The sequence below is a fragment of the Oryza brachyantha genome, chromosome 1 (genome assembly GCF_000231095.2).
Source record: "Oryza brachyantha chromosome 1, ObraRS2, whole genome shotgun sequence".
NCBI lineage: Eukaryota > Viridiplantae > Streptophyta > Magnoliopsida > Poales > Poaceae > Oryza > Oryza brachyantha.
Window position 1 is genome coordinate 8277785 of NC_023163.2, and position 12107 is coordinate 8289891.

The window sequence follows — 12107 nt, forward strand, 5'->3', positions numbered from 1 at the left end:
GGAACGCTCGAACAATAGACTGGCAAAACCTCATGGGCGTCCAGCCCAATAAGGCTCATTTGACGGGCCAACTATTCGGCCCATCAACAGGGTGGGCTAGAAAGGTAAACTAAATTTCAGCCCATTTCCGGGATGGGCTGGGAATTGTCGATGGTGTCCAAAGAATACGTATTTCTCAATTACGTTAACTCCTCCGTAAAGCGTATTTGGTGAAGCATCGGTGAAGAAGAATGTGGGCGAATGCCACTACACCGTTCGAAACTTCCCTTAAACCCCCCACGTCGCAATGCTTCTTCCGGCCGCCGCCGCCGCCGGCGTTCGCCGCCTGCTCTCCCTCTGCCCCGTCCGCCGCATCTCCTCCCTCAAGGTACCCTGGCGCCGCGACGCCGCCCTCGACGCCGCGATCCTCCGCGACCGGCGGTACCGCCTCGCCTCCCGCCTCGTCCGCGAGGTGCTCCTCTCCCCCGGCCGCCGCCTCCTCCTCCGGTACCTCTGCAAGCGCCGGCAACGCATCCGCCTCCCGGTGCTCGTCCCGACCTTCCTCCGCCGGTACCCCACCCTGCTCTCCGTCTCCCCTCCCCCCAGCCCCTTCGCGTACCCTTCCCCGCAGCTCCGATCCTTCCTCGAGTTCGCCGAGCGCCTCCACGAGCTCCACTCGCCGCTCCTCGCCTCCAAGCTCGCCAAGCTCCTCATGATCTCCTACACCCGCGCCCTCCCCGTCGCCAAGGTCGCCGCCGCCAAGCGCGACTTCGGCTTCCCCGACGACTTCCTGACATCGCTGGTGCCGAGGTACCCTCACCTCTTCCGCCTCGTTGGAGATCCCGGGCCCGATGCGTCCGGCGATGCGTTTCTTGAGCTGGTTTCGTGGGACGACCGGCTGGCGAAGTCGGCGATTGAGTTGAGGGCGGACAAGGAGGCTGATGTAGTCGGCATACGGCCGAGGCCCAATTTTGCTGTTAGATTGCCCCGGGGATTCTACCTCAAGAAGCCGATGAGGGAGTGGGTGAGGGATTGGCTTGAATTGCCATATGTTTCGCCATACGCGGACACGTCTGGGCTGCACCAGGCATCACCAGAAGCAGAGAAGAGGTTGATTGGTGTTTTACATGAGGTGTTGTCTTTGTCTGTAGAGCGCAGGATGGCTGTACCAATTATAGGGAAGTTCTGCGATGAGTTTAGGCTGTCAAACGCGTTTTCTAATGCGTTCACGAGACATCCGGGGATATTCTATATATCGTTGAAGGGTGGGATCAAGACAGCGATTTTGAGGGAAGCATATGATGAGAATGGTGAGCTTGTTGATAAGGATCCAATGATTGAGCTGAAGGAGAGATTTGTCGCAATCATGGATGAGGGTCACAGAGAGTATTTGGAGGAATTGAGGAAGAAGCGGGAAGAGCTGGAGAAACAGAGGTTGCATGAGGCTCATAGAGGTGCCAAAGTTCAAACTGGTATTAAGGATCAGATGGAAGAGGAAGACATTGATTGGTCAGATGAAGACGATGATTCAGAAGGAGAGGCCCTCTGACTTGTGCATGTTATTTCTGTTGTGCTGCTAGTGTGACCAGGAGAACAATGACCAAGGTGAATTGATGATTCATTCAATTCTTAGTTTGACCATTTAGGTCCTAATAAATAATATGATGAATTGATATCCAACAACTTCTGTTTCAGAAATTTGGCTGAAATGTAGGTTTTGTAATGATGTGGCTTTTGATACATTTTTATGGCAAGTTGCCTTCATTCATCTATGACTGAACTCATTTGATTTTGGTTAGCATTGTTAATGATGGTTTGTTTTCAGTTGACTCTGCAGAAATGGAAAGGGTGCAGATGCGTTTCTTGTAGAACATTCGCAATCCATCCATCAAGACTCCAGGATATTCATTGTAAGCCTATCTTCAGAACCACTCCTTTCATTGAACTATTTAAACTTGTTTGCATCATGCCATGCTTTAGACAATTCTACATGTTTGTAATCTGAAACAACCATATGGAAAAGTTTCCTTTGTTGAGCCAAATATTTGTTTATTCACCATGATTCTCATAAGGACACTGCGCACATTACACTGCAAAACATGAAACATCAATTATGAATTATGACAACCTATTAAAAGTAGCTTAAATTTCTTTTTAGATTAGGATATATCAATCATATCCCGCTTTTTTTTCCCAAACAACTAGGAGCATTTTACGTGTATTTGTTCCTATAGCAGATATTTCTGGTTATCCAATTGTTGAGACTTTTGACAGAGTGTAAGGCCAGAACCAAAAATTTCTCAAGCCTAGGGCTCAACTAGTGTAATTTCCATGATGCTACCTTTATCTTCTATGTTTTGAAGTGTAATTTCTGATGGATATTTAGGCTCAGGAGTAGGGCTGCACCGCTAGCTACCCTACTCCTATCTCTGCGCCTGACAGAGTTGATCCTTTTTTGCAAGGTAGTGGCTTGGTTAACCATAATTACTTGCAAGAAATTTTCAGGCAAGTTCAACCATGTAGGAATTTTTCCATACACAAAAAGCACCGAGTGTGTGGCTGACAGAAATGAAAACAAATCGCAGTGTGGAATTGAACACTCTCTACAGGTAACAAAAAACAAGAAGAAAACTAGAGTTATAATATTTGCTTTTATAAAGTTATATTTTGTACAGGCCATCTTAACCACAGTTTGATCTCCCAATTCCCATCACTTTTTTGAGCACGTGATACTTCTTGGTCAATAAGTTATTACACCATATCTTACTGTTGAAAGGAAAATAATTTATATTTTGCGGATAACTTAGTAGAGGGAGCCTACCCAAAGGGAAGAAATTATGCTTTTTGCCCTTCTCCAGCAGGACCACCAGGATTCGAGAATGACCTGTTGCTCACTATATATGAAAGCATTATCTTTATTCCGTGAAGGAAATAAATGGATAATTAATTTATTTTGCCTTATTGATATATAGTTCTTTGTCACGAATATTTCAAAGAAAAGCTGGGAGCAAAATCATGGCTGGTTCATCTTGGAGATGCTTCATGTTTTATTTTGTGCAAAAGCCATTCTTGTGTCCATATAGTTCAGGCCCTGATTTCTCATCTTCTTCACTGGATTATTACTGTCGATTATTTTCTCCACGCTTTTAAAAATATGATTTATCAAAAAACATTCTTCTATTTCATTGCTTAGACCACTTGTTCTAAGCTATTTTATGATTATTTCTAAAAATATTTAAGTTTTCCCTATAATCAAGTAGATAATTTGTGGCAATAATCCAGTAAATAGTTTGTTTCAAACGATTTAAGCAGTAAAAAACTTAGCTTTTCCTAATGATAATTTGTGGCAATAATCCAGTAAATTCCCATGCAAATGCTCCCCTTTTTGAAAAAAAAGGAAATTATTTTCTTACTTATCATGGTTGCACAATCTGGACAATAGATGTTTCAAATATGAGTGAATATAGTAAACATGACAATATTGCGATATTTTTGCCTCTTCCGTTTCTTGTCAAAGTGACCACATTTATCTACAGAAACTATGTTTGAAATAGATATCATGTCCACCACATTAGGACCCATTACTATTCATGTGGTTACTGAATGGCGGTTTTAAGAATCTTAGTTTGATGAAATGTGCTCAACAGCCATTGTAAAACAAGGACAACATAGATGGTGAGAGTTTCATATCTGATAGTTCAGCATTAAACTGAACTTTTAATGGACTGTTCTATCAATTTTCAGGTCTATGTTGGATTATTAGTTGCCAGAATTATGATCAATGTCGTGTTCCCTCTGGTGCAGTCCAATTCATAGATCAATTGTCAGACAGACACCTAATTCAAAAGGACAAAAGATTTCATATTTTTTTTCATATGATATTTCTAACAACCATAAAGGCTAAAGCATCCAAAGTTCCAAACTAATAATTAGTCATCCTGTATGTACTAGTGTACTACTGTTTAAATCTGTTGAAGATTTGAAGCATGACAATTTACGGCACATTTCGTATTCTTTTATTACTCATCTGCAGTAAATATGATGACCATTATAATCGCTAACGAATTCTAATCAGTCAAGTTGAGCCATTGCATCCTCAGGATGTCTTTTATACATCTAATAGGCTGATTCAGTTTCATGTTAATCTTTTCTAGTCCAGCTCTTCTGGCAGCTGAATCTAATTGACCTTAAAATACATGGCATATGTATGTCATGTGTACATTAATTATTAATGGATAGTTGAGTCCCATAAAAACATATACTCTCCATATATATTTTAATAGATAATTTTATTAATTTTTTGACATGTGGTTGACAATTCGTCTTAATAGATAATGTCATTATTTTTTTGACATGCAGTTGACCATTGGTCTTATTAAAAAAACTTACGTAATTATCATCTATTTTTTGTGATTGAATTTATTACTAAATGTATTTTATTATAACTTATATTTTTATATAATAATTACATTTTAATTAAAATTTGTTGTTAATAATAATTATATAAGATTTTTGATAAGACGGATGATCAAATATGCAATAGGAAATCTGCAGTGTTATTTATTAAACTACATACGTAGTTTTGGTCATTTATCAATCGGAGTCGCTGGATGTGTCGAGTAGCAAGATCCCCACAAACCGTCAATGTATGTGGGCAGATTAATTAGAGTATTTCCCCCAACTTGCCAAAAGCCCCTATCGCACTGGCATTCGTAGCTAGTTAGGTGTATTTGGTTGGTTGGTGCGATATATTTGGATGGGAGATGGTTGTTCAGGTTTTTGATTTTGTTTGGTTTATAGACGAAACTGAATATGGTGGTCCAGACAAAGGATATTCTATGAGTGTATTCGGTCAAATTGACCGGATAAGCTCATCACCCTCACTAACCGTGATTATTAGTGATTCTTTAGTGATAATTAACTAGTTTGTCAATAATTAGTAATTAACATGTTTAAATTAGTGTTAACTAATTTATACTAAATACAATAAGATCTATAATGATTAATTTATATTATTATTTATTAGTAATTCAATATATTCATTCCAACCATTCTCATATATTCAACCAAACAAAAAAGATCATCCTATCTGTCTAATCAAATATAAAACTGGATCATCATATCCTACCATTATAAATGACCATATCTCATATCTCATCCTACCTTAACACCAACCAAACGCACCCTAAGTAGCTTGACTCGTGGGAAATTAACACTCTCCGTTATCAGGCATGGCATGGACTGACAAAGTTGTCATCGAGCCATGCGTGCAGTGCAGGACGCGACGGATGCATACTGTGCACACATCGTCTCCTAATTAATGATTGCAAATATAGGTAGGGAACTATATTATTGGATTATTTATAGAAAATGTCCATAATATTATATTATATGGAAACGATTTGCTTGTTTATAGAAACTTTCTTAATTGAAATCATATAATCCTCTCACCATAATATAGTAGTCCTGCCAAAAAGAAAGATCTTTGTTAAGAATATAACTTCTTTTTTCAAAATACAATCTTTTACTTGCAAAATTAAAATGTAAATATTTTTTTTATACTAAGGGCAAGTTTAATAGTAAAGTCAACTTACTGGCTATAAGCTTATATTATAGTCAACACATATAATAGATTGACTATAAGATTGGCTATAATTTTTATCTCTTATCTATTTCTTTTACCTTTACATTTAATGGCTTTTTTGGAGTTGGTGTATAGCTGACTCTTGCATGAGAGCTAATCTCACTTCTTTTTCATTATCTCTTTTCTCCACATCAGCTTATAGCCAACTTATAGTCTACTATTACACTTACTCTAAAGTAATCAAGTCCATTGATTTTGAGGTAGATCGAATATAACATGTTGGATTTGAGAATTGAGTAATGTAAAAGTGAGGACCTATAGTTGGTGCACTATAGGTAGATTTTTTGTCGACATTGATTAACCATGAACGTAGTGGTACTCTATCCGTTGCAAAATATAAAGATTTCTGCACATTTTTGTAAATACACACAAAAATATTATTTTATTTGATACTATAAGATATTTTGCTCATCTCTAGATTGATATGGATGTTAATAAATTTAGACAAATACATAAAATATATTTATTGATTTATATATAAGTCTAGGTATAATCTAAGGTCCTGTTTGTTTTTATAAGTCCTAGGACTAAAAATTAGTCCTAGGACAAAAACATAAGTTCTTTTTATTTCTACCCTGTTTGTTTGGAGGGAGTAAAAAGTACTAAAATCTCATTAAATGACCTATTCAATAGTACACAACGCACATACATAGCTATAGGCCTAGAGCAGTAGAATATGTGTACTATAGGCCTTTAGTACCTTTTACCACCTTCCCTAGGGATTTATGGACCTAGATAGTCATTACTAGAAAACTTATTTTTGGCGTTGTAGGGATTTGATTTTTACAGGTGGACATGTCATTCCGAGCTAAACACCGTCTGCAAAAATTGTACTCGGTCTAGAGGGGGCGGCCCGCCTGAGAAGATGAATCTTTGCAGGCAGGCCATATAAGCGTCGCCTGTGAAGATCGATCTTCATAGGGCGTTGTGTGCCTTATAAAATCCATTTTCATAGGCACCTATTGTATGGACTGCATGCCCCTATTTATGTTGGTGTTACTATTTTTTATCATATTGCAAATTGATAAAAAATTTCGCTCAATATTTTGCATATTTGTTTTTACTATTTTTATACGCAATTATCATTTGTATGGTAGAATGTATAGTTTTTTATATGTTGTTAAAGGTTTTTTAAAAAGAGGTTTCAAAATTTAGTACCAAATTTTTATGTGAACCTACCATTGGATGGAAACTTTTTAAAAAATTAAAAATAATAATACTAAGATTTCTATATTTGTATGTAAAATTAATATTTTTATTACAACTACGGTATACATTTACAAATTACAAAAATAAACTAAAAAAAATTTACTCAACATTTTGCATATTCGTTTTTTTCTATTTTTTTACGTGCAATTGGTACAATATATAGTTTTTTATATGTTGTTAAAGGTTTTTTAAAAGAGGTTTCAAAATTTAGTACCAAATTTTTATGTGAACCTACCATTGGATGGAAATTTTTGAAAAAAATTAAAATTAAAAATATTAAGGTTTCTATATTTGTACGTAAAATTAATATTTTTATTACAATTATAGTATATATTTACAAATTATAAAAATAAACTAAAAAATTTTACTCAACATTTTGCATATTAGTTTTTACTATTTTTTTATGCGCAATTACCATTTGTAGGGTACAATGTATACTTTTTTATATGTTAAAAGTTTTTTAAAAAGAGGTTTCAAAATTTAGTACCAAATTTTTATGTGAACCTACCATTGTATGGAAATTTTTTTTAAAAAAATAAAAGTAATAATATTAAGGTTTCTACATTTGTACGTAAAATTAATTTTTTTATTACAAAATTACAAAAATAAAGTAAAAAATTTCAAAATAAATACATCCACATCTATAAATATTTTCGCAGGCGGACAGGCCGTTTGCGAAGATAGTTATGCTCTGTAGGAGGTACATTTTCGTAGGCGACCCATCCGCCTGTGAAGATAGTGAAAATTGTTTTCGCAGGCATGCCGCCCGCCTGCGAAGATGAACTTTGCAGGTGGACCGCCCGCCTGCGAAAACCTTTTTCCTATATAATCGCCTGCCCGCTGCCCCAAAATTTCCAAATCCGAGACACGAACCCTACACTTTTGGCGCCATGAGGCTGCCAAATTTCTTCGCCGCCGCAAGCCGACCTCCTCCGCTGCCCGCCTACGCCATCGCCCTCCGATCTCCGCCGCAACGCTTCGACGTCCGGCCGCCGCCGTCGGCCTATCCACCGCGTTGTCGGCCTCCACCGACGTCGTCGCAACCCATCCGCTGGCCTCCACTGCCGCGGTTAAAAACCCCATCTGCTGGCCATCGCACCGTGCCTCGCTGGACCTGGACCTGGACCTGGACCTGCATCACGCTGGCCATCGCACCGGTCCTGCACTGCCGCGGTCGAAAACGCCACGCTAGCTGGACCTGGACCGGCGGGAGCCACCGCCACTGGCGATGGCACCATGGCCATGCGCATCGCTTTCCGGCGGAGCAAGGCGATGTGGTGGACTCGGTGCATCGCATCGTCGGTTTGGTGGGTCTCCCAATTATTATCCTGTAGGACCATGGCTCGCTTGAGAACCGGATGCCTCTCACCGTCACATCTTCGTCGTCTTCACCCCTGGCAGGTTCTTTTTATGTGTGTGTGATCCCGACTGTGGCCACGCATAGCCATTGCCGACTAGCAGTAGTTTCTGTCCTTGTCGAATTTATGGCATGTTCTTTTCACGTTTAAAATGAGGAACAAAATCTGTAGTTTGGTTTCATGGCATTGAACTATTTGAGAGAATTGTAAGCCCATGTCACCCTTATTTCATTGATCTTTTGCGTTCTTTCCACGCTGCAAAAAAATCATGTCTGGTGCTATGGTTAGTTTTAAGTTTTGACACTTGAATCTGTTTTACATCTTGTGGTTAAAAAAATAGGCAATAAAAGGAAAACTCTCTGAGAAAGAAGGAACGAGGCTTTTCAGAAGTTAATTGATGGTGTAAGCTACTGCCATGATAAGGGAGTCTACCACGGAGACCTCAAGGTAATGACCGATTTGTTTTTAGGGAAAAACTTGTAATTATCTATCTTACGGATTTTCGTCTTTCATGAAAATTAGCAACTTGGTCAATGTGGATTTGTGACTCTGTAACATGGTTCTTGTGAATCATTCCACTGTTACAGCCTGAAAACGTTCTTGTGGACAAAAAAGGCAACATCAAGATCTCTGATTTTGGTCTTACTGCTTTACCTCAACATCTCGGGGTATGATTTCACAAATTCAGCTATATTAAAAACGTTTTCCTTAGATGGATCTTTCATTGAACTGTAAATTCGGTACTTCTCAGAATGACGGATTACTGCATACTACTTGTGTTAGCCTCAACAATATGGCCCCTGAGGTAAGTAAAAGTTCTTTTCAGACCAACCAAATTATTCTCTTGTAAAACTTCTCATCCTTCTGCTAAATGCTTCCATTTTCTGCAGAATAAAGGATATAATGGATCCTTGTCAGACATCTGGTCTTGTGGAGTAATCCTTTACGTAATGCTTGTAGGATATCTTCCATTTGATGACCAAAATATTGTTGTTGTTTATCAGAAGGTAGTGGTTTATCTCAATCTGAAGTGGTATGATCCTGAGATGGTATTGCCTAGCGACAAGTGACGAATTCAAGAATCTTCGGGAGTGGAACAATGCTATGTCATAATGTAACTAGATGGCGTATATGAAGTAACAATGTAGAAAAATATTGTAATATATATATATATATATATTGGCAACACTTTTGAATTATGCAATATATATAAATTTCTCAGTGCCAAATGTTTGATAATCTTCCAATATATGTACAAAATAATCTATCTCTAAGAATTTCTATTAACGGGCAAATTATTATTAAATTTATGGATAAATTATTATTAAATTTCAAAAATTTCTACTTATCTTCGCAGGCGGATTTTTTTTTGCACGCGGCAGTTTCCTATTTTCACAGGCGGACCAAATTAGCCAACGCCCGCCTGTGAAAATTATCTTCGTAGGCGGGTGGCCGCCCCGCCTGCGAAGATCGGTGATTTTTCACAGTCCTTTGCGTACAGGCGGACGGCCGCCCCGCCTGCGAAGATCATTTTCGGCTGCTTGCGATAATGCTTTTCCCAGTAGTGAGTTTTAGTCTTTTTTTAGCCCCTCCTGTTTGGTATTTTAGAGACTAAAAAGAACTAAAGTGAAAAGATTTATGAATTAGCCCCTCCAAACAAGCGGGCACCTAAGACATCTTATAATATATAGAACCGAGGAAGTAGTGTGTGTAACAACGTAGATAGGGCATGACCACAAACATAGGTTCTGTCGAGTGTCCACTGTGCCTCGTCTTTTGCATGCATTATTATGTAATTAAGACCTGCAAGTGCTGTCCGATCGAATTAGTACGTACTTCGTACTAATTAAACTAGCGGCGGTTGACGACACTGCACTCGTTCCGGATCTCTCCCTTGCTCCCCGCCGGCATGGGCAGCTTGCTGAGCTTGAGCAGCGAGTCGGCGAAGTCGTGGTCCCAGAGGGTTCCGTTGTCGGCGTACTCGTGGACGTGGCCGCGCGCCTCGTCTCCCGTCAGCAGCTGCCAGTCGGAGTTGAAGTTGACGACCTTGTCGAGGTTGTTCAGGTAGTAGGTGTTGTCCAGCCTGCTGACGGCGCGCACGCGGCCGGCGAACGCCGGCATGAACCTCGCCACGGTGGCGAGGTCCTCGTCGCGCACGTTGTTGGCCACCTCGGGGTCGGCGCCCCTGGAGCACTTGTAGTTGAGCAAGTCGCGGTACGCCGGAGCGATCTGGTCCGGCGGCGCGGCGAGGCGGGCGGCGAACGAGGAGCAGTGGCCGTCGCCGACGGAGTGCGCGCCGGACAGGATGACGAGCTCCTCGACGGTGAAGTTCTTGCGGGCGAAGTTGTCGATGAGCTGCTGAAGCGTGAGGGTGGGGTCCGGGATCTCCGCCTGCGCCTCGTCGGCGGAGGAGACGAGGCCGTCGAGGCGACCCGCCGGGACGTCGAAGTCGACGCGGCCGTCGCTGAGGATGCGGCCGGCGTCGCGGGCGGCGTACACGAGGATGTCGGCGCAGGACACCACGCCGGGGCACCTCTTCTCGACAGCGGCCTTGATCTCCTCCAGGACGTCGAATGCGGACAGCCCGATGTTCACCGGCGCCGACTTCTCCGGACGAGGGTTCTCGTCGGAGGCGTCAAGGAGGACGGAACCGTCGCACCCCTGCTTGCATGCATGCATCGTGCGAGCGAGCACTCAGCTAACAATTAACCCCAAGTATTTGGACGTCGAGAGACATCACAACGAGCGTAGATTCTAAATTCTGCATATCATTTAAATAATTATAAAAGAATATAAATATATTTTAAAAGATAGATTAATATATGATTACACAAATTAAAAATATGACTTTTACAATTCATAACAAAAATAACAAATTAATTGGTAGATAGTGTAGTATACACGTACTCACAATCATATATTTATTATTTTTGCTATGGATCGTAGATTAACTTGCATATTTGTGTAGTGATATATCACATATTAATCTATCCTTAGAAATAATTTTATAATTTTTTTATAAATATTTAGATAGCATGCAATAGACGGGGTACGTCTTCCCGAGAGCTTAAAACCGTTTCTCCATACAGTCCTACATTACGTCTATGTGCATGCATTCTGAAACTGAAAAAGGAACAAGATTAACCCGAGAATTTTAACTAGTACCCTGACAAAGCAGTCATGGAAGATGAGGCGGAGGAGGGCGGCGCCGGTGCGGCGGTCCTGCGCGAGAGCCCTGACGACGTGCAGCCTGACGATGCCCTCGACGCCCCTGCACTTTCCGTCGTAGTAGCCGACCTTCAGCTCGCCGTCGCGGGCCGCCGCCGACGGCGCGGCGACCACCCCCACCAGGAAGCAGCAGGCGACTGCCACCATGAGTCCCGGCCTCATGCTTCTTCACAAATTTAGCTACTAGCTAGCGCTGTAGCCCGCCTGCACTGCAGCGAAAGCTTAATTAATTAACTAGAGTAGCTAGTTCGCATGTTATTAGTGTTGGATCCGAGCAAATATCTATGTATATATATGTGTATATGTATGTATGTATGTATGTATAGCTGATTAAGTTATTACCGGTGCTTGAGCTGCGAGCTGATCGATCGATGCTAAGCTCAAGGTTTGAGCGGTACATATATACATATATGTACTTCGGGGTTTGGCCTAATATTTGAACGGCTTATATATGACTCGCTGTACGTACTGATAGTAAGTTAATTATTCAAGACATTTCTGTGTTGACAGTGACCAGTGAGTAAGTTCCACGAACTTTAGTGCATGTTTGTTTTCCGGTCTCTGTCATATCAAATTTTTGACACATTAAATAGAGACTATTAATAAAACTCATATCATACTCTGTGACAAGAGACTAAATAAGTTTCTAGATCTAATCTGCCCCATAGTACCACACCGTAGCAAATCTG

At 40.7% G+C, this 12107-nt stretch overlaps 2 protein-coding genes across 12 annotated transcripts; one reads left to right on the forward strand and one right to left on the reverse strand.

Moving 5' to 3' along the window:
* Positions 1-269: 269 nt before the first annotated feature.
* LOC102720277 (protein WHAT'S THIS FACTOR 1 homolog, chloroplastic) lies at positions 270-8858 on the forward strand. 11 transcript variants are annotated; one of them, XM_040520758.1, is made up of 5 exons: positions 270-1584; positions 1805-1889; positions 2442-2588; positions 8531-8637; positions 8778-8858. In XM_040520758.1, exon 1 carries the CDS (start codon positions 287-289, stop codon positions 1526-1528), a length of 1242 nt encoding a protein of 413 aa, XP_040376692.1. In that variant the 5' UTR covers positions 270-286; the 3' UTR covers positions 1529-1584; positions 1805-1889; positions 2442-2588; positions 8531-8637; positions 8778-8858. The 11 variants fall into 11 exon arrangements, with proteins under 11 accessions (XP_040376692.1, XP_040376700.1, XP_040376702.1 ...); XM_040520766.1 differs by having other exon boundaries at positions 2446-2588; XM_040520768.1 differs by having other exon boundaries at positions 2485-2588.
* A 984-nt stretch (positions 8859-9842) lies between these two features.
* Positions 9843-11779, reverse strand: LOC102714056 (peroxidase 2-like). Its single transcript, XM_006645725.2, has 3 exons — positions 11761-11779; positions 11356-11622; positions 9843-10851 (listed from the first exon to the last, which is right to left on the reverse strand). Exons 2-3 carry the CDS (start codon positions 11578-11580, stop codon positions 10042-10044), a joined length of 1035 nt encoding a protein of 344 aa, XP_006645788.2. The 5' UTR covers positions 11581-11622; positions 11761-11779; the 3' UTR covers positions 9843-10041.
* Positions 11780-12107: the final 328 nt, after the last annotated feature.

Excerpts from the sequence above, each read along its gene's own strand:
- LOC102720277 (XM_040520758.1), top strand. The coding sequence starts at position 287 with ATGCTTCTTCCGGCCGCCGCCGCCGCCGGCGTTCGCCGCCTGCTCTCC.
- LOC102714056 (XM_006645725.2), bottom strand. The coding sequence starts at position 11,580 with ATGAGGCCGGGACTCATGGTGGCAGTCGCCTGCTGCTTCCTGGTGGGG. Across the intron at positions 10,852-11,355 it reads TCCATGACTGCTTTGTCAGG|GGGTGCGACGGTTCCGTCCT; the intron begins GTACTAGTTAAA and ends GCATGCAAGCAG.